This window comes from Amyelois transitella, chromosome 2 (assembly GCF_032362555.1).
Source record: "Amyelois transitella isolate CPQ chromosome 2, ilAmyTran1.1, whole genome shotgun sequence".
Lineage (NCBI taxonomy): Eukaryota > Metazoa > Arthropoda > Insecta > Lepidoptera > Pyralidae > Amyelois > Amyelois transitella.
In genome coordinates this window covers 6202402-6225306 of record NC_083505.1, presented here as the reverse complement: position 1 = coordinate 6225306, position 22905 = coordinate 6202402, and the positions used below count along the sequence as shown (strand labels likewise).

Sequence of the window (22905 nt, the reverse complement as noted above, 5' to 3'; positions counted from 1 at the left end):
AGTTCAATAATTTTATTAGGAAATTGTATGTACGATACGTAAAATTGATTACGCCTGTTAAAGAATATAGACAGGTCTAGCCTCTAGGCAGACATTGGCACTTTCACGCGCTTTGTTACATAAGATTCTGAAGATTTAACATTTGAACTATTGATTACCTCCTTTTGTTTGCCACATAGCGGCTGAATTTACGTACTGAAATTCTTAATTTAATTTGATTGAGACGAAGCAATCCATTTATTATCTACTTAAATGACATGGTTTAAATACAATGTAATTTGAATCTAAATTCCATCATTAAGACATTCATCTGAATATGGCATTTAATCCGTAAGGGATGGAGACGCGATAACTTATGTATAAAATACTAAACACCACGTTACCTACATTCTGTATCCTCCCAAAACTTACTGTATTTTTAAATATTTTTACGAATCTTTACCTCAACATAGATAAGTATTAGGTACTGTTTCATGGTAACCTTTAAAAAGTGTGCAAACTTAGTTCCGCTTGTAAGAAGTTACAAGTACTTTAATCTAATACGATTTATAGCCCAGCGATATAGCAAGGCCGTGTAATTTCAATAATACTCGTCTCAAGTGTAACATACATACATACATACATACATAAAATCACGCCTCTTTCCCGGAGGGGTAGGCAGAGACTACCTCTTTCCACTTGCCACGATCTCTGCATACTTCTTTCGCTTCGTCCACATTCATAACTCTCTTCATACAAGCTCGGCGGTTTCGGGTACTTTTGACCTGACCCTTTACCAGGACGTCCTTAATTTGATCAAGATACGTTCGTCTAGGTCTTCCCACTCCGACCTTTCCCTCCACACTCTCCTTGTATATCTGCTTAGTCAACCTGCTTTCATTCATCCTCTCCACATGACCGAACCATCTTAACATACCCTTTTCTATTCCTGTAACAACATCTTCTTTCACATCACAACATTCCCTTATCACGCTGTTCCTTATCCTGTCACTCAATTTCACACCCATCATACTCCTTAACGCTCTCATTTCCACTGCATTTATTCTGCTTTCATGCTTCTTTTGCCATACCCAACTTTCACTCCCATACATTAATGTCGGGACCAACACGCCCCTGTGCACAGCCAGTCGAGCCTTTTTGGATAGTTTCTGACTGCTCATAAAGGAATGCAAAGCTCCATTCACCATGTTCCCCGCGTTCACTCTCCTTTCAATATCACTATCATACTTGCCATCTGATGTAAACTTTGATCCTAGATATACAAACTCTTTCACTTGCTCCACTTTTTCTCCTCCAATCAAAATATTACATGCTGTCATTTCTTTCTCCATTTCAAAAACCAGTGTTTTAGTTTTACTTACGTTCACTTTCATTCCTTTCTCTTTTAAAGCTTCATGCATACAGTTTACCATCTCCTGTAACTCCTCCGCTGATGACGCCAGTATAACCTGATCGTCGGCATAGAGCAGACATTTGACGAGTAACTCATTCATCCTTAATCCACTTTTAGACTCTTTCAAATCTGTCAAACAGCTATCCATAAATAGGTTGAACAGCCACGGTGACGCAACACATCCTTGCCTAACGCCTTTCTCAATCTTAAACCACTCAGTGTGCGCTCCGTTTATCCTGACACAAGCACTCGAATCCTCATATAAGGATTTCAGTGCTCGTATTAAGAGACTGCTCACCCCATGCATAGAAAGTGCTGACCACAATTCATTCCTCTCAACTCTGTCATAGGCCTTTTCCAGATCTACGAATGTGCAATAGACTTTTTGACTCTTGGCCAAAAACTTTTCGGCTATGCACCGCAAGGAAAAGACCTGATCAGTACATCCCATTCCCTTTCGAAATCCCGCTTGAGCATCCCATATTTTGTCATCAGTTTCATTCCTGACTCTATTAATCAATACCTTAGCATACAATTTGCCGACGACGCTAAGCAGGCTTATACCACGATAATTTTTGCAGTCCAGCTGTGACCCTTTTCCTTTGTAAAGTGGCACGATAACAGCCTTACACCAATCTTTTGGTACTCGGCCGCTTCTCCAACACAAATTGAAAAGGCAGTACAACTGACTAGCTACTACGCCTTTTCCTGCTTTAAGCATCTCGACCGACACTCTATCACACCCAGCAGCCTTTCCCGCTTTCATACTCTTAAGTGCTTCCACAATTTCGAACATTTCAATTTCGCCTTCCATCTCATTCTCTTTTTCTTCGCTATAGCAGAAATCTTTCTTATTTCCTTCCTTTTTTTCAAATAAACTTTCAAAATAGTCCTTCCATATCTTTAGTACACATTCTTCTCCTTTCACAACGCTACCATCCTGGCATCTGATCCTAGTCAGCTCTCTGGTTATAGTATTTCCTCGGGCTGACCTTACGGATTTCCAGAATACTTTCAGATTTGACTGAAAGTCTTCTGATAGCCTTTTATCAAAATCCTCTTTATACTCTTCTTTCTTTCTAATTACAGCTTTCTTAACCAAATCTTTCATTTTCTTATATTCCTTACGTGCTTCATTCACATCTTCATCTATAACCTCTTGCATTCTTAAGTTAGCTTTTGCTGCTAACAAATCCAGCCATGCTTTCTTCTTTAATCGCACAAGTTCTTGCACATCTTTACTCATCCACGCATTTTTGTGATTTTTTCCTTTCCTTCTTCTACTTACACCACACACTTCAACAGCTACTTTCACAATTCTTTCTTTAAGTTCCTTCCATCCATCTTCAATATCGCTCATTTCATCTAAATCTTCAAATTCATCCTTCAGTCTATTAATATACTTCTTACCTACATCCATATCTTGCAAATTTTCCACTTTTACTCTTTCCAAAGCGCTGGTTTGCTCCCTTACCCTGTGCCGCCAGCGATTGAAGATACCCCTTATCCGGGATATCACCAGTAAATGGTCCGAGTCAATGCCAGCACCGCGATATGCACGGGTATCCAGCACTTTGTTCTTCAATCTTTCATCTACAATCACAAAGTCTATCATACTTTTTAAAATACCTTCCACTCTTGTGTAGGTGTGGATCTCTTTATGTTGAAACATTGAGTTCGACACAAAAAGATCCCACTCTAGACAAATTTCTAATACACTTCTTCCATTATCATTCACCTTTTCGTCACCAAACGCACCAAGCACCTTTTCATATCCATCACGCTTTACACCCACCCATCCATTAAAATCACCTAACATAATAATCTTCTCATTTGGCTTGGTAACTTTCAATACTTCTCTTACACTATTCCAGAACTCCTCGTTTTCGCTTTTTGCTGATGTTGTACCCCTCGAACCCACATCCCAAGGTGCATAAACACCTAGAACGAAGATCCGAGTGATTCCAACTTTCAGCCTAATCCATAGAAGACGAGGGCTGACACACTCATACTCATTCACGCACTCAGCCATTCGTGCAGAAAGAATTAGACCGACCCCTTGACAGCCTCGGCTGGTACTGGAAATTCCAGACCAATACGCCGTGTAAGGGCCGTGCTGCGTCGCGTCGCATCCTTTCCGCTTCGTTTCATTCACGCACAACACATCCAAACGTCTTTCATCCATCATCTGGCATACTTCCTCAATCTTATCCTTCATTCCTCCTCTTACATTCATCGTCGCAAAGCGGCTTTCAGCAGACCGCATACCGCTCCCGCCGGGAACGAGACGTGATGGGGTGCGGACACCATCGCCGCCATTTATATGCTTTTTAAGATTCATAATGCGATTCCCACGAGACGCTAGGGAAAAATTTTGTCCGCCCCAGCAGAGCCCCGCATGCCAGGGTAAGGCTAGCCATTACCTGGGGGTCGCCCAACCCCATGGCGGAAGTGGCACGCTCGAGACTAGGCTCGCCCCTAGCCATGCATCCATCGGCGCGGCAGACCTTAGATTGGCAGTGTAACTTCGCATTAATTTTAATACTTATTTATGTTCTTTCTTTTTTTTATTTATTATCTTTTGTTTATGCTCGTCAGACAATTTATATACGAGTAAAGTCAATTTATTTTCTATAGCTTCATTTTTTTAATGTTTTCATCTTGTTTTATTATCGAGTTAAATCGAGCAATACTTCTTACTTGGTCCAATTGATTTTAATCAAAGTAATTAATTGTATCTCTAAACTATTATCTTTATGAAAATTGGTGCTTCTAAACGGAAAAACAAATGGAAGGAAACCAATTTAGGAAGCTTGTTTGCTTTTGAATCTACGACTTTCATGTAGAACTAGTAATGGCTACATATAACTTAAATATAACTTGTGGATGCACAAACATGCATGGGCAGAGTAACATTACCTTTGACATCGAGCTGATAAGTACGCGCGCACGCACGAGTCAAGGATCTTCGAGATATTTCCTTTCACTCGTGTCGTGCCGCTTCTGTAGTTATTAATACTTACCTATAAAAGTAGTCGGGTACAATGACGCAAAACATTATATTCTTTACATAATTGCAACTTCTTAGTTTAAAAGAAGAAGATGGTTAATGATGTTCTCGTAAATCCTCACAAAAGCATGAGCAGAAGGCTCAGTAAAGCGTTCATAAACTATCATCCTATTCAAGAACGCGTTGATGTCTTTTCATTAAAAATTCTGTTTAAATTTTTTTGATATATAAATAAAGAATATTGTTTGATATACAATATTTTTTATTTATAAATAAATTTTGAGTTAAGAAGCGCTATTAATTAGTGAACAAACAATATGTGTGACATGTTATATTTATAGAGATTTAACTAGTAGATACATAACTAAGAATTATAACTTAAGAATGGGTAGAAAATTTCACTTTGAAAACAATATAATCGTCTCTAGCCTAGCTGGTCTGGCAGAAAACAAAAGCTTTAATGTATATCCCATACAGATTGAACTAGTCAACCAAAGCCTAAAACTAGGGATTCTTCTCTTGGACGGGCTAGCCAAATGTTAATCTCTTAATTTCAACTGAATTACCTCACTGCCATAAAGTTAAAGTTTCGCGTCTTGTGACTATATAAGTATTGGTCGTTTTTACTCTGTTAAATATAAAGATATGGAATGTGAACTATATACACTATAGTATCTACTAGCTATACTATTGTTAAGTGTACTGGTACGGAATCCATCATTTGCAAGTTCAACTTACATTTGGCCTGTTTTTATAGCGGAACCAGCTTGAGATTTAAATAAAGAACTGGTTTTTGTTTTTTGTCGAATAAATTTGCAGTCACTTTAAGTTCTTAGTTGAAAATATATATACATAATAACATGATGACGTAGTAGTCTACCGATTCGCAGAAGCATTTTCGAAAGGGTGTATGTAGTGTAGGTATACGTATTGGTCGTATCCTTGATGGGGCTAATTTTACTTCATTGATACAGGAAAACGTTTAGATTGAAGTAGGCTGACCTCGCAAAATGACATTGTATACATGTATGTACCTGTTTGAACTGAAAGTTAGGAAATATTGTTTCTTACCATATTTGGAATTTTAAATTAATAACCAATGTTTTGTCAAATATTAAAAGTTCTGCTGTCTTTCTATTTCCTGTTTTCTTTATTATCGTATTTATAATTCATATTATCAAATCATCCAATATAATATCTAACTTAAAAATGGAAAATGATAGAACACATGCACATATCACAAAACAAATTATTTTTTTAATTCAACAATACATACATATGTTAAAAAATACATCTAGTATAAAAAATCGCAGTATAATATACAAAAAATATTTGGTGAGTGAAATAGATACTAACTGACATTATGTATACCTAACAATGTGTAAAGGTATATAAAAATGAAAATCTTAGAATTTAGTAACATCTAAAAAGGTGCCTAAATATTGATTGTGAGTAAGAGTGTTAACTAATAATGCTGCAGAACGAGCGGCAAGTCGTGCGGTGGAGGACTTTCACTGCTTTCACTGTCGAAGCTGCAACGCGCTTCTGTTCTACCATACCTAATATCTACTTCGAGGAGCGAAGACCCAACTCTCTATTTATTTAGATGCCGTTAACAATACGAATTGTTTTCATTGTCCTTATTCTTGCCGATACGTGTTGCAAAATAAAATGGAAAGTTTGGCAGGCATAAGGCTGACAATATGCACATGGTTGGCTGATGATGTGCAACTAGCCGCCTACGAGGTGTCATGAGAATAGAGTGTTGGTGTGGTGTGTTGGCAGCACTCCGCCAATTCTATTGTCTGATTAACCGTCCTAGTACCTACGGCGACCTTTCGTACCGTCTAGATCTTGCTAAGTTGTCCGTTATTACATCATAACGGAAAGCACATACCGACCGAAAGTCCCATCCTGTAATTACATTGTTTGATTCTAAGTCACTAATTACCTACTCGTATAAGTATGTTTCCATCCATTAGGGATCGACACCTGATTCATTCAATTACTAACGAAGCGACCTTTGTGCATTCCGGATCTGCACATTACGCATAGACTAGGCATTTAAATAGTAGTTTCATATTAACAATAAAAGCATTTATATTTTCCTGTTCTGTATAAAGCCTGCCTTTCAGTTGACCGTGCTTTTTGAAGAGAAAAATACATATCTGCAAAATATAATGATAATCTTATAGCGTTTGCAGAAAACAAACTAACGAGTGCCTAATTTCACACGAATGAACAAAAAAAATCTGCTAAAAGCGTCATCCTTTGTTTGTTATGAACACACTTTATAAACACCCATCGACATAGGTATGCGTGTCGTTCACTACTCCCTCTCTGATGTGGGCATAGCATAACTCATGTGGTCAATAGCCTTAGGAAATATTATCTTTATTTGTATGGTAAGATTACTAATTAAAGTTCATACTAGTTGTTGCCCGCAACTCCGTTTGCGTGTTATTGGAAATACGAAGGTTGAGGTTATTTAATTTACTCAAATCATCAAAATTTATTTCAACGAAATTTGGCTTTACATAGGATATAATTATATAATTACATAGGATATTATTAATAACAAAAAATACTTTATATCCCGAAATTCTCACGGCAGCAGAGCCGGGCACATACAGTTGACAGCAAATATTTAATAATCCGTACTAATATTATATACGTCATTTCCGTACATATTACAGAGTAGCTTTTGGCTTGGCCCTTTGGCTTCCACATCACATTATCTAAATCTACCATTTTTTTTTCCTCAAAATAAAATGCATGTCAGGTTGAACAAATTTTGTTAAGACGAGTTTTCCGTAATTCGGCTGATTTAGCTGGTATACCATAATGGTTCTGTATCAGTTGTTACAGATCATAAATTTTTATACCCCATCAGAAAATACGAGACTCATCAGTTTGAACAATTTTTGTTTTCCATATTTCGGATAGTTTAGCTATTCTGTAATGGCTCTGCGATGTTCCCGATCTTCGATTTTTATACGCTAACAGAAAATGCTCATCAGACTGAACAACTTTTGTTTAGACGTCTATTCGATATTTCCTATAGTTTAGCTAAGCTATTCCAGAACCCAATATTTTTTTCCTTCATGTTGGCCAGGCATAAGAGCTAGGTATACAACAAAAAAAGTTTCATTCAAATCCGTTCAGTAGTTCCGGAGATAAGCGGTACAAACAAACATACAGACAGACTTTTTTTCAAATTCGAGCTCGGTTATTATTTGCTCATCGTAATAAATTATTATGGGTTAGCATGGGCGAGCAATGGGCTAGCAACCTGTCACTAGTTAAATCTCAAATTAGGTACATCATTTGGTAAGTCATAAAGCTGAACGTGACCTTTCATTATTTTCAAGACTGTTGGCTCTGTCTACCCCAAAATGGATAAAGACATGACTATATGTCTATAAGTATGGTTATATGAATATTATGGTACTGAACTAGAATTCAAAGATTCTCGGCTTCTTTGGAATTGATTTCGTTTAGTCTAAATTGAGAATAAAGACTCGTAGAATGAGAAATTCAGAAAAAGAAAATAAATACGTACTTTCAGATGAACGTTTCATAAATAATCTTGAAATTTGTAGGCAAGGGATTGTGCCGTGTGTTCCTTATACCAGTACAAAAAAGAATAGGACAACTCCATCTCTTTCCCACGCATGTCGTAAAAGGCGACTAAGGGAAAGGCTTACAAACTCGGGACCTTTCGGGGCCTTTTACAGGCGTTTCAAAGTTATGAGTGGGCTATTAAATGAAAAATATTTCGAAAATATATTTAAATAAGTTAAATAAATACTCGGTTTTATAACATCAATATGAGTTTATAGCAATCGCCGTCGAGGCAGCTGGCCCGTGAAAAAAAAGCGAAAAACAGCGAAAAGCTTTGTTTGAGGAATAGGACGCCGTTTATGTGACAGAGGGTATTACCACCGCTCCGGATGGTACCTGGTTTAAAGGATGTCCAAAGCCATCCAAAAAAGAAACGCAGCTAGTATGATGGGTACCTTTGAGCTAGGTACGATTCGTGGTGAGGAATTTTTGACTGACTATTAGGGAAAAAATCTTTATGAATGAGTGTTTTGTAAAAATTAACTTTTGACTAATCTGTATTATGTAATGTCATTTTGTAAAATTGTTGAAATCTTATTTGAAAGTTTATCATAAACAAAATGGATAGTGCCTTAACTTACTACTCGTAGTAAAATTCAACTACTTATAGTAATTCGATGTAATGACTGTTATATTGGACAATAATAAATAATATAACAGATAGATCTCAACTAAACATTAGGGTATTTTAGGGTAGAGTAGAGAGGTAATAATGTACAAACATTTTTTTTTTAAATTTTATATTTTTACGTTTATCAAACAGACTTAAATTCGATGATCACATAAAGTATTACACAGACCTATTAAATATTTATGTGAGTCTATATTACATAGGTAGGTACTTAGACTACGGGCGGGATTATGACCCGGTACACTTAAGAATTACAGAATAACATACTTAAAGCCAACTAAATTGGCACTGTAAATTAATCATTATTTCCAGTGCTATAGATATGTTATCCTCGTACTTCTCAAACAATTTTTCATATAACAACTAATTTTGAGCGCTGAAGGCGCGAGATCATTGCGCTCTTAATAATGACCGTCACCCGTAGGGTCGTTGAGCCACGGGTAATTTACGGGGCATCTCAAACACGTTTGCAGGTTAATGGTCTCTCCGGGGACCTCTTTGGATGTGAGTTTGCAAGAGTGCGGCACCCAACAGGCGGGGATTCCTTCAACGGCGCACTTTTCTCTCCATGGCTCAAAGTTTTTCGCTTCAGTTATAGTGCGAGGATTTTGAATCCATTGAATTACTTGTGTCATGGTAACGAAATATACGTCATTGTGATTTTGAAGGATTTCTTCGATCCAATACGTGAAGGCTTCCAAGAATTCAGGGTTATTTTTCAACCATGCAGCATGGAAGTATAAACCTAAAGGTGCGCGGTTTTGTTCATAATGACGGTCGAAGTTATGATTTAAGAAGTTGTAGAACTGATCTCCCGTTAAAATATTAGAGCATGAGTCAACCATAGCACATCCAGGAAGATATTCATCATTTGTGGGATCTTCACGACGATCAAGTTCATTCATAACCATTTCCCATACTGCATGGCTTCGCGTCGGACAGCTCTGCAAGTTTCCATGACAGCGATGAGGCATTCTAAAATACATGGTATAGGGCCATAGGGGCGGGTTTGAAAGCGGTGCTGTAATAGTGCTGTCATAAAGGAAGGCCTGCTCCTCCATCATAGTGAACTGGTTGTTACCGCCCACTCGGAGGTAGGGAGCGCGTACACCTACCACACTGTTATCGGTGATGTTGGAGAATTTCTCAATTATCACCCTCATACCTGCCATCTCCTTACCCCAATCATCAACCGTAGCGTTGCTCCAGAAACGCTCATCATCATTGTGCCTGCATAAACAATATAATTTGTTAGCCAATTTCTAATATGAATATTAAAAAATGCTGTATAAGTTGGTGTGGTCTAGAAAAACTTATTGACAGTAAGTAGACGTATACTTGGTTTTAAATGCTTTCCTGAAGGTCTCATAATCAATTCTAAACCTTCTAAATCTTAAATAAGGGCAATGAAACTTTGCAATTCTCATGGGAGTGTATTAAAAAAAATCTAAGTTCACGTGAGAAGTATACTTAGTTCGCACACTCATAATATATCCAAGTCTAATTACAATCACATTGCCTCTGGTTACTTTAAATGTAAGGTACTAGGTATGAACTGCACCGCCCGCGTTAATTTCCTATTTTTCTCATTTCAGTAAGAATTTTCAGAAAAAAGCCTCTGCTACTTCTAAAGGACTATTCTATTTCTGTGCCAAATTTCGTCAAAATCGGTCCATTGGTTGGGTATACGGTGGGGTAAATATAAAACTACCTCTTAGTATTATTAGTATGGAAGTATGGCCTATTACTTATATCATTAACGGAACTTACAGGAAGAAGAGTAGGTAATACTTGAGAGAAACTTACGTTATAGAGTGCACTGCTATTTCGTGACCTTTGCGATGTGTCTCCTGAACAGCTGAATAGTTTGTATATTTGTGCGAGATAAAGAAAGTAGCTTTGATGTCACATCCGTTGGGATTTTTACGTTTTCCATTGAAGATTTCTTTGTACAGTTCAATATTATTGTTGTTGATGGCATCATCGAAAGTTATAGTGATCATCTGTGGCACGTCTTTGGCGGGCAGATCTCCGGGGATGACGGTGCCGTCTTCTGAACAGAAGCAGTCGGGCAAGACGCATTGAGACGGATCGCAAGGGGGAGCCCTGTTTGGGTCGTTGTCAATATCTAAAACAATTACATGCATATAAATAAACATTATAACAACAGTTTAAATTTTCCTATTTTGCCCTTAATAACAGTCAAAATTTTCCTATTTTGCCCTTTGTATTTTTCATAATCGTGTTTTTGTAAAATGTTATTATGAAGTCTTGTATATTTAATAACAAAATGCAGAAATTATTCAAACAGTTTCGAAACTGTGTCATTACTCAACATCGATTTAGGTTTCCTCGATTTCAAATATGCTTGGACGAGAAATTCATGGTAGATTGTGATATAATTTGTCATTGGGTAGCGATAGACATTCGACGCGTATGCAGAGGCGTGTACCCAGGCGAGTCGAGAGTCAGAACCAGTGTGGGTACTTTCGCTCACTCAAATCGTTCACAGCTGACACTACCTACTTGGATTTCACTTTTGATACAAGTATATAAAGATGGTTGATTTTATCGCTGCAAAAAGTTTAATTTTGACGAAGATGACGGATGAAACTGAGACGGATCATGATTACACTTTTAGTATAAAAGAGCAAGTTTCTTAACGATGTTATCCCTCAAGGTACTATTACCTACCAAGGTACCAGGGTACTAGCACCGGTTAGCATTTTAGGCCAATGTATGTAACTGACAAAAGCGTCAATGAAATGTATGTACAATACAGTACACATGACCGCGGTGGGCTTTACTTATTCAAGGTACAAAATATACAAATCTTAGAATACTTGATTTTGTGCTTAAGTTATCATTTCACAATTTATTACACCTTTAAAATGACAAACTAAGCAGGTTACTATTTGCATATTTATAAGTCTGCATAATTTTATGTTTTAAGTGCATTTCGTCAAAATTTCAATTTACAATTTTGAGAAAAAATATTGCATCATTAAATAGCAAATGTAATCATTTTCAATCAAAGACAAACAAAATAAATAAGCACCCCATTTGCTTAAACGTGTATTTCGACATAGCATTGAGATGTTTTTTTAGGCCAAGTGATTGGCATTTCAGGCTGGTTGTTCGTCACGCCTCAAGAGCCCGTTTTTATTTGTAAATTTGACCGTTCAAGTCCAGTGGCATATTATAGCTAAATAAAGTTCACACATTAATATGTACACGTACACTTATCGTAAAAATATCGACTCGGTATATATTAAATATAAGAAAATTTAGTAGATGTCAGTAATTTTAAAGTCACCATACTAGATGAGTGAAGTTTAGGACATCGAGGGGCGATTGGTTGTCAAGGCAATGTACGATAAGATACAAAACTGCGTAAATCTTACCACAAGAGTTCTCATCAGAGCCATCAGCACAGTCTTTTTCTCCATTACAGAAGAGTCCTCGTTCAATACACGTGGAGTCTCCGCAGGCCAGGTAGCCGTCCTGGCAGAGTGGCTCTTCTGTATACAACAGAGGCTTCACTTTGCGCTCCTTGTTCTTCAGTTTGCAGTTCTTTACTGCATCTTTCCAGTCACAGGTCTGTTTCTCGATGTCGAAATACAATCCAGCTGGGCATCTAATAGCTTGAATTCCCTTATAAAAAAAATTATGTCATTTAGGCATGGCTAAAAATATTTCTATCTATTTTTTTAATTAATGTCCTTTAATTAAAAAAATTAAAGGACATTAATTAAAGGAATATGTTTTTTAAGGCTATTGATTGAAGTATTCAGATAACGTACAAGAAACTTTACATGGATAGAATTAAGTAGTAAGTAAGTCCTTGAATACAAATTAAGTTGAAATTCTAGTGGTTACGATAATACCGGGAATGCAACTGAATTCTCAAGGCTGGACTCTAAAGTATTGTATTTAAAATAACAAAAATAATCGTCATCTAAGTTGAAGGCAATTTTAGCTGCTTCTCTTTCTGAGCTGGTTGTAATAGTTAATCTGGGGAAAGACTTGAGTAATGGGAGTTTTTGCTTTAGAAAATGGGCCATACATATTAGGTAATCGGAAATTAGAGTATTTAACTTTAATGTCTGGCTCTCAAAGTCTCTATTAAATAATAAATTGAAAGTGCCTTAGATTGCATAAAATATTTAATGCGAGCCGATAAAATGAAAAATATGTTACATAAAAACATAAGGCGGGCTGTAACATGTGGTTTTTTTTATTATATATTGTCAGCATTCTGGTATTTTTGTCCTGGTAGCGGTATGTAAAGGGTTCCGCAGAAAAGCTATGATCAAATAATAAAAAAAATATTGCAGCAGTTATCTGACCATCATGACCCTAATACCTTAGGAACTGGTCATATTTATTTACACATTCAGTTGCCTAAACGTGCCAGTATTTTCAGGAATAAGCAATGCATGTAACCTTTAATAAAGAGAATGCCGGTAGGGTGTGAACCCGGTACCTCTCGCTTGAATATGATGCGCACTTTAATAAGTATAGTGTTAACTTTTGATCCAAAAACCTGAGTATTAAACCTATGTTTTAAATGTATCTATTGCTATTTATGAGAAACATGATTTGGAGGATTATTAGTGCTTCGTAATCGACGTCAATACTTTCTGCTCTTAGGTAGTGACGAGCTTATGAAATCCAATTCCAAGTGCATTGCTATGGTTAGATATGCATTTATCTGCAGTATTGTTTCCTTTTTAGTTAGAGGTAAGGTAAACAGTAAACTAAACACAACGAGCTTGCTGAAAAAGGTTGGCGGATATGATAAATATATTTTTCGTTTTTATGAAACTATCAATCACTCTTACAAAAGTTGTTACGATGAGAGAATAGGAAATAAAGTGCGTAGTAGGTAAATAGTGTGGTAGTTACCGAGGCAGTGCACTGGATGACGTCGCGACAGTTGTCGCCCTCGCCTGCCACCAGCCGGAACCACTCTCCCGCGTCCTTGTCCTTGCATAGCTCTTGCTCCAAGCTGTCGTCTTTCTTCACCGAGTCGTCCGCCTGTCGCCGCCATCGGTGACCATCGGCGACTGCTGCACACAAACATACATATAATTATTATTAAGCCGTTGCAAAAAACTTAACGTAAAGATAAAGTCATAAAATATTTCTAGTTTTTTTGTTATAAACTGATAAGACCATATATTATGCCAATATGTACCTAATAGATGAGAAAAAATCTGTAGTAGAAGTTATATTTAACTTATCTTAGGTTAAATATAACTTCTAAAAATTTTTTTATCTGCGCTATCAAAACTATTTTTTATTAAATTACTTAATCAGTGTTTTACCGTATTCTATATCCTTTAGTTTTTTCTCATTAGATACAAATGTCAGTTGGATACAGAACCTAAATGCCAAAGGTGCGGAGTGTATATGACATTTGACTCGCTTTGAAATGTCAGCGCTTGGGCAAGCAACAAGGACGACTCTTTCTATGCTCTTCAATGAATAATATTATGCATGACATTTGAAGACTTCGTGCTCGGCTGATGAAATACTTATTAATCACTATTGTTGTTTAATAAAAGTAGTGGATTTTATGATAGATTGAGATTATTCGCGAAGAATTTAAGTACTATATCTGTTGAAGGAATACGGGGAAAAAAATATGGCCCAGAGTCTAATAAATTCTAATGTCTCGCACCATATCAAGACATAATTATTTCTACAGCAAGTGTGAATGAAGTTACATTCCCACAAAGTTATGTACAGTGTTATCATAGTGCGCCAATAGTTTTTGCTAATTGAGTTTGGCGTGCTTAGGCAATATTTAGTAAGAACCGATGCAGGTCGTGAGTACGGTTCGCGGCGCAAGCGCAGGCACGCGTAATACGAGGAAACCTCTCGCTGTAATTATCTAACTGTTTCACTTACGACCAACACGAGACTTGAAGAGACTTGAGAACGTCCCTTTCACGATAATTACATTAATTTATATAACGTGCCTATGGTTAACTATGAATCATCTTTGCTAAAGTATTTTACATCTTTAATTGAAAGTTAAACATTTATAAAACTGTAGTTATGCTAAAAATTAAAACAGATAGACAACATAATTAAGAGCCATCAAAATTCAAATCTAAAATTATTATTATAGTATTTTCATAACAATCCAACATTGTAACTTAAAATTAGGTATATATTTATGTAAATCAGATGTCAGTTTGTAAGAGACTGGTATCTGGACTAAGCATCCAACTAGTGGTCTTCAAACCTTGTCAAAACTATTGACTTTGCCTCTAATGTAATATTTGAGACATTATTACACAGATTGCAGGAGCTAACCTCAAAATGAACTCGAACTCAACAGGAACTCAACTAGGGTCATGGAATTAGTACTTGACGACACTATATTTTATAACTTACTAATACTTTAATAGATAAATATCTAAGACCGCACAAAGATAAATAATGACGTACAAGCTGACTTTCTTGTTTCTCATGTATTTGCGAATTGCGAAAAGGTGTATACAAGTTACTTAACCTTTTGATAAAATGGTACAAGACAAATATGATTTTAGCAATAATGTTGAATAAATGCTGAATGTGGCCTGTCATTCTTTTCGAGAATCTAGGCTCTATCTACCCCGTAAGATTTAAAGATGATATTTATTTATATGATGGGTAATTAATTATACAAAACCATATGTTTATCTACACAACTCTCTTTTATAACCGATGGAAAGAAAGCCAAACAGGTTTGTTGGTAAGTGAGCGGTGGAGCCGCCGTGGCAAGTTGGCACACGATATGCCAATGTATTGCACATGAACTTATTGCCCTAGTCTTATTGTTCGATCACTTTACTTACAGATACTATTGTATAATACGCTATAAATTGAGAACGACACAAATATGCCTTGCTTGAAACTGGTTGTGTAAATTATCACAATTTAAAAAATCGTGTCTTAACTTGCTACTTGAATACCTAATTTACGTAAATGGATCTGTAGTTCTCGATATTTGCAAGTACAATATGGAAATATTTTATACTATTTAGAAAATATTAAAAGAACACCCTTTTCACTTAAATTATATTGACAAAGAATGATACTTTCATAGAAAGAGTAGACACAATTAGATATTCATCTCTCATATCGATTCACGAATAACAAACGACAGCCATGACATCATAAATAAGCACATTAAAGACTGGTTCTCTTTGACCCGGATCTAGCACGTGTGTTCACAAGATCGGGTTACTCTTCGTTCTCAAGCTTAAACCTTTATTTATAAGTTAATCATTCATTATTGTATTACCTACATATCACATGACAAATTGTAGTGGTGCAATTTTATCAGGAAAATATTTCAGAACAAACATCACTTTGAAATAAATTCGTAGACTTTCGTAGCACTCAACGCGTTGATGTCTTTTGTATGAATGATATTTCTAAAATTATATTTAAAGTGTAAGGAGTTATGTTTTATTAAAACATTGGTATTCTATAGCAAAAGCCTTTATGTGTTTTCATATAGGTTGTAATCTTGTAATAATTCCTAATTCATGTAATGCAAAATAGAAGAACGAGTACTTGAGATTATGTAATATAGTTACTACGTCTATTATAAAACGCCTATTTCAGAATGACCTTGCACACCCTGGTGATGTATGTTTTGAATATGCTCATACAATTTATTAGTGTTGGAGTACCCTCCACTACCTATAAAGAGCACCTCGTGAATACAGCATGTTTTTTTAATAAGATAAATCTTAGCATTGGTAACATTAGACTCGTAACCAGACTTAAGTATTCCTGAATGATATTGATAATTTCAGTTGCTCAAACACCAATTGCAATTGTTATTTATGTTCGTAATCTTTGCTAATGGAAACTTTGCCCTTTTAGACAAATCTGGACGAAATTAATTTGTTTTTTGACATTGAAAGTGACTTAGTTGTTTACGTTATTCGTAAGTCTAAAGGCACGCGAGCGAAGCCGGCGGAGGCTACGGGCTTGTCAGGGCGCGGCCGTCGACCGAGCGCGCTGTTCGCATACCAAACATGAGACCAAACTCATGAATATTTAGAGCCACCTTTCGACTTTCCTTCTTTAGACGTGCTCCCTTTAAAAAGCTGCGTTTAACAATAACGGGATTATGAAATTTCCGGACTGTTTGATGACACATTTGTACCATGGTTAGTACAATTACGTAAAATTATTGCAAACATAAGTATCTGACTATTTTATTGAATTTAATAACGCCTCTGTGATAGATTTTTATGCAATAAAAAGTTTGAATACATTTATATAGTTATATTAGCGCAACCTTATTGTATTGAGTTAGAGTAGAACATGTTCGGGAAATTTCAATATAAAAAAGTGCTTCGTGCTAGCAAACAATTTATTTTTTAACGATTGGTAGGCAATATAGCGCAGAATGGCTATAACTATAAGCACTGTATCGTTTTAATTCGACACCGATAATATTATTTGAACGTACTGTAGTTCTTCCCTTTAAGCAAAAGGCGTACTCCTGGCTGCTCTCCAGACGAGTATGGTTGGATTAACATACATACATATGGTCACGTCCATATCCCATGCGGGGTAGACAGAGCCAACAGTCTTGAAGACTAAATGGCCACATTCAGCTATTTGGCTTAATGATAGAATTGAGATTCAAATAGTGACAGGTTGCTAGCCCATCGCCTAAAAGAAGAATCCCAAGTTTATAAGCCTATCCCTTAGTCGCCTTTTACGACATCCATGGGAAAGAGATGGAGTGGTCCTATTCTTATTTGTATTGGTGCCTGGAACCACACGGCATGGTTGGATTAACAACATATTTTTTTTATTATATCATATGAATGTTTTTAAATTAATGACATAATTATGCCATTAATTTAAAAACTGCAATAAATTTTTGTATTTCGTGCATCAACACATTTTTAAAAAACCATGACTAATGACACTGTCACAATACTGCCACAAGCGAACACAGACTTTCCCGAGCACAAAGTGACAAGCTATAATTGATCAAGTTCAACTCGTTCTTGCTTATTTACTTCCTTCCGTTATTAGTAATAAATTAATCTTTTTCTGTGCCGTGTGGTTCCCGGCACTATTACAAAAAAAGAATAGGACCACTTCATCTCTTTCCCATGGATGTCGTAAAAGGCGACTAAGGGATAGGCTTATAAACTTAGGATTCCTCTTTTAGGCGATGGGCTAGCAACCTGTCACTATTTGAATCTCGGTTCTATCATTAAGCCAAATAGCTGAACGTGGCCATTCAGTCTTTTCAAGACTGTTGGCTCTGTCTACCCCGCAAGGGATATAGACGTGATCATATGTATGTATGTATGTATGTTAATCTTTTAATATCGAACTATTATATAAAATTATTATAAATAGAAAAGATTTTTAATATTTTTTGTACAAAGATTGACTAGACCTAGTTCAACTATCCATAAGTTCAACGTAACAACAGTTCAACTATCCATAAGTTCCTATGAACAAAGCTTATACTGGGTAAATATGGAATAAATTCAATGATAAAACAATAATATGAATAATACAGAGATAAGATCTTTAAATTCTGTAAATTAATTTTTCGTATTTATTACACGTATTTTTAACATTACTGAAAGAAACGGGTAAATTTAGCAAAAACTGTGTCCAAATTTCTCAAGAATGCAATAAGTAAAAAAATTGGATAAATCTACCTAATAAAGTATCGTTAAAACAATGCTCGTATTATGTGTTAAATCCGGGCAAGGCACTTTTATCTGCGATTAAAAATCAATTTTATCTTCTTTGGTTATGTAGCCTCATCTACAGATATGAGTCTATTGTTATTCTTTGTCATTATTTGCAATCATGAGATTTGAAATCTTTATTGTTACATAGAAAAAAACATATTTCTATTCTAATGTCTCGTGAGACCAGGGCAACGTTCACGCAATGTTGTATTTGTAAATATTGAAAAAGTCTATAACTATCTATACTCTATCTACTATATAATATCAAGTAAAATGAAAGTAACCTTATCTCAAAAAAATATGTCTTTTTTAAAGGTACTTAATTAATATAAGTATTCTAAGAGGCTATCGAAAGTAATTTATTAGAAAAAGTTATGGTGGGGTCTATACTTTCCCGTTTTCTTATGTTGTGTTGATGTGTTGTAAAATTATTATGCTTACGCAGTACGAGAGCGCTTAGAATTCATGTATAAATTCAGTAAGCTCTCAATATGATGTAAACCATGTAAGTGGCCATGAGGTGGTTTAGATTAGAATCTTTTAATTATAAACACTAGGTTATTCATAAAAGCTTCGCTTAAGCTGATCCTAACTTAATAAACATAATTATTTCAATGATTATTTTAGTTACATCCTAAACACCGACAAGGTTGCGTCAAAATGATGATTAACTAAAAGGTTGTTATTTCCTATTATGTTTATTAGAAAAGGCGGAGAAGTTGATTATGTAATCATAAATGTGGAAAAAAATATTGTCCTCGACCCTTAATCAAATAGGTACGTAAATAAAATTATTTGTTTCGAAATAATCAGTCAGTTGAGCAGAAATCTTAATTAGTTGATAATTGATTGGTTTCTATTATTGTAAGCGTTTTACATAAAAATGATTAACATTGACCTTGACTACGTTTCAAATTATGTTAAGATATTAATTTACCCTATAGACATCTCTATTGATCATCTGACTTATTAAAATACGCTCGCGGCGCTGTCTGCGTAAATTGAAAATCGCGTTAATTTCCGTTACCGTGGAAATTTCTCGAAATTCTCTTATGGTGACCCTTGGACCACATAAAGAATCTACTTGCCAATTTTAAACTTATAGACCCAACGGTCTGTCAGTCAGTAAATTAGTTTTGTCTTTTAAAGACAAGTTGTTAACCGCAACTGCGCTTGCGTTTACTTAAATTTCCAGAAAAAAAGACTAGAAGGAAGGACTTCTGAAGGTTTTGTCAGTCTCTGTGACAAATATGATATTAGTAACATTGGAAGTCTGAATGTACCGACTTTTTATTATAATAGCGGCTACAGTACGCGTACCCTGTGATAATCTTAGATTCTACTTGACCGTTCTAGGCAAAGGTCCCTGATACCGGCCAGAGACCGACATTTTCAAAGAGTTTTTTATAAGATAAAAAATTAGAACATTTAACGTTAACAAAACGTTCAGTATACGAGTAGGTGTTCTACAACCATAAGTCACTCAATCATTCGCTTGTCATTTTGAGTAACAAAACCCCTATATATCTTTTTATCCTTAAGATTTATAGTCATTATTGTATGTGTAAGTTCAGTTTATAAATAATTTATGAAATTGAGTTTTAGAACGAGTTTACATATAGGTACTGAACCAACCAAAATTTGTACAAACACATTTTTTGCAATGTGTTTATTAGTTTAGTTATATTGTTATGTGGTAACATGCATAATCATAAAATAACTAAAGTACAATATAAGTTATTTGATATAAGTTGTATATCAATCTAGCTATATAGGTACAGTGAAAACCGATAAGGCAACTTCAAACTTTATGATCTCGATTAGGAAGTACTGGCATAAGTTATTATTTTTTTATGAATTAAGTATGAAAATACACTATTTTTGAGTATAAGTTGAGTTTGTCTGAGGACAGTGACGTCACCGGCAGCGCAGGCGCACTGCAACACGCAGCGAATGTGAAAGTCCCACCGCAACGGCCGCAGCGAGCAGCCGCAGCAGGTGCTAAACAGTTGTATTGCTAGCTCATTAATTCGACTGTTTCGTAATAATATTTGAAGTATGTAATAACTACGTTAACAATGTATTAACTAGACTAGAGAAAATTGACTTGATAAACTACTTTATTTTACCAGACAAATTTTCATAGCTATATATATGTTATTGCAAAGTATCACACTCTCATGATGCTATTTATACTCTAATGTATTAAATAGGGCAAATTATCAAATTTCAATAGATTTTATAACACCGGAAGAATTTTTGTACAGTTCTGAAAATCATGAACAAAAAATACTTCACTACACCGGCACACTTGCATGAGAGTGGATACTTGCCAATGGCAACGTGTGTTTGGGCATCCTTGAAACGCTCGTTTGCGGCGCGCCGTCCCGATCCTTTAATTGTTCGATGCTAGGCGATCTTGGTCAGCTGCAATAATTTGCAAACTTTTGGAGACACGATCTATCTCGCGACGCGATACGTTGGGCTCGGGACCACTTCACTGTTCACTTCTGCGACACTGTTTGACGCAATCACTGGGTTATTAAAAGTGGGCGATGGTGACGTCGCATTCCCTGACGCCCGTGACGTCGCGAGATGGAAGGCGTCTGGATGGGTAAGATAAAGGTAAAGACTCACCGCAGGCGAATAAGAGACACGCGGCCAAAGTAGCGACACGGGCGTAGCGCGCCATGACGGGATCACAACAGGTCGTTGCGCGGCCGTCTTGCGGTTAAATAGTGGCCTCAATCTGCTCCCCGCCCGCCCCGCTCGCCCACGGCGCTTACACCTCTGCTGGCTCCCGTCGCATCAGCTGTGAATCACCTGTTTCACCATGAGGAGCAGCTTCAAGCAGATGATAGGGAACCAACTACTTTAAAAATAGTTTCTCGTCTGAAGGCTTCCATTAAATGCCAGAGTTTTAAGGGTCTAAAGGTGCTATGCTGCGTTGTTGGATAGTTTGAAGCTTAGGTCGAAAGAACTTGTCAAAAACAGAATTGTCATTTACTTGGGGCAAGATAATTGATAGAATACTTCACAGTACGGTTGGTGTCAAGAAGGCAGCCAACCATAAAATTGGTAAACAATACCTAGCGGTGTCTGCGGTTTTTTGGCGAAGGAGAGATGTCTCGCGAAGTTGCGATGTTTTTTTTTATCAGAATCGCGACAAAAGCTGACAACTTACCCTAGGCCGCTGTGCTGTCCACTTACTCAGGCGTACGATGATCGTAAAACGTACGTTAGAATGACGACTCAAAATGAAGACTTCTTTGCTAATTTCTAAGATGTAAATTTTAAAGAAGAGGTAATTGTTTTACATGTTATTGCTAGAATGAACCCCAGATATTGCATCGACAAGAGAGCTACAAGTAAGAAGTTATAAACTGAAATTTCGAACGCTGTAAAATTTGAAAACGTATTGCAGACCGATGACCTTCAGATAAAAGACTAAGAATGATTTTTCTGCCATGCCCAGAGCAGACCATGAACGTAGCACAAACCAGAAACGGATTCAAAACATTACAAAATGATGTATAAAGCAATTTGTAAATCACATACTGCTTGTTCCATATTTCGCCTACACTACCGCTGTTGCCCACCCTCTCTAGTGAGATAGGTACCTCAATATAACTTGTCCACGGCATAAAAGTTTTCACACTCTTTGTATTTTTATTTATTTTTTATCCAACATAATTTGGCTTTCATTAATATATATTATATACCTATAATTTCGTTAAAAAAATTCCATATCAGATAAATCAATAATACAAAAAAAAAGTAATCAATTGAAATCTAACGTGTCATTATATATACTCGTAAGTTGTCTAAAACCTCACCTCACTATCAGTACCTACATATTTAAATCGATCAAAAACCTATACTTTGCCCAAAAAGTAAGTGTTGCAATTCAAAGGGGCATTGCGGCTAGCTTTTTGGGCGCGCTATTAGATTTCGAAGACCGTTTGACCTATCCGTAGATATTACGAACATGTCATACGTTCTATATTTATAATTATTATATTACTTTAATATAATTAGATTTATAATAAGACATATTTATTTTTATTATAGAATTTAACATTTATAGTTTATTTTATTTCATTGTATTTATGATTTCTATGAATATGAAATACAGTACGACTTTAGACCTACTTCCATTCGATCATAATAATATTCACAATAATAGACATTTTGAATACGGGTGGTAAATAGAAATGGACTGCGAAACAAGATACTAATAAAACAGCAAAAAAATTGACTGTACACTGAGTATATTTTCAAACGAGCATGAATTTGAAAAAAAAGACTGTCTGTTTGTATGTTTGTTTGTACACGCTAATCTCCGGAACAACTAAACGGATTTTAATGAATTTTTTGTTGTATAGGTCTTATACTTGGCCAACATATAGAGTATAATTTATTTTGTAATCTGGAGCAGCTGATATCGAACCATAACAACTCAGCTAAACTTCAGGAAATATCGAAATGACGCCTTAACAAAAGT

General features: G+C 35.9%; 1 protein-coding gene across 2 annotated transcripts; it reads right to left on the bottom strand.

The window, feature by feature from the left end:
- Positions 1-8764: 8764 nt before the first annotated feature.
- Positions 8765-21142, bottom strand: LOC106143014 (chitin deacetylase 1). Of its 2 annotated transcripts, none has more exons than XM_013344975.2 (5): positions 21039-21142; positions 13567-13730; positions 12063-12312; positions 10465-10786; positions 8765-9888 (listed from the first exon to the last, which is right to left on the bottom strand). In XM_013344975.2, the coding sequence occupies exons 1-5, from the start codon at positions 21091-21093 to the stop codon at positions 9060-9062; spliced, it is 1620 nt and encodes a 539-aa protein (XP_013200429.1). In that variant the 5' UTR covers positions 21094-21142; the 3' UTR covers positions 8765-9059. The 2 variants fall into 2 exon arrangements, with proteins under 2 accessions (XP_013200429.1, XP_060802099.1); XM_060946116.1 differs by having other exon boundaries at positions 13567-13727; positions 21039-21094.
- Between the last annotated feature and the right edge of the window lie 1763 nt (positions 21143-22905).

What these genes read in the sequence shown, in the direction of transcription:
- LOC106143014 (XM_013344975.2), bottom strand. Translation starts at nt 21,093, where the DNA reads ATGGCGCGCTACGCCCGTGTCGCTACTTTGGCCGCGTGTCTCTTATTC. An exon ending in GTGTCTCTTATTCGCCTGCG is followed by an intron (nt 13,731 to 21,038) that starts GTGAGTCTTTAC and finishes GTTTGTGTGCAG; the next exon opens with CAGTCGCCGATGGTCACCGA. An exon ending in TCATCCAGTGCACTGCCTCG is followed by an intron (nt 12,313 to 13,566) that starts GTAACTACCACA and finishes TTTTTTTATAAG; the next exon opens with GGAATTCAAGCTATTAGATG.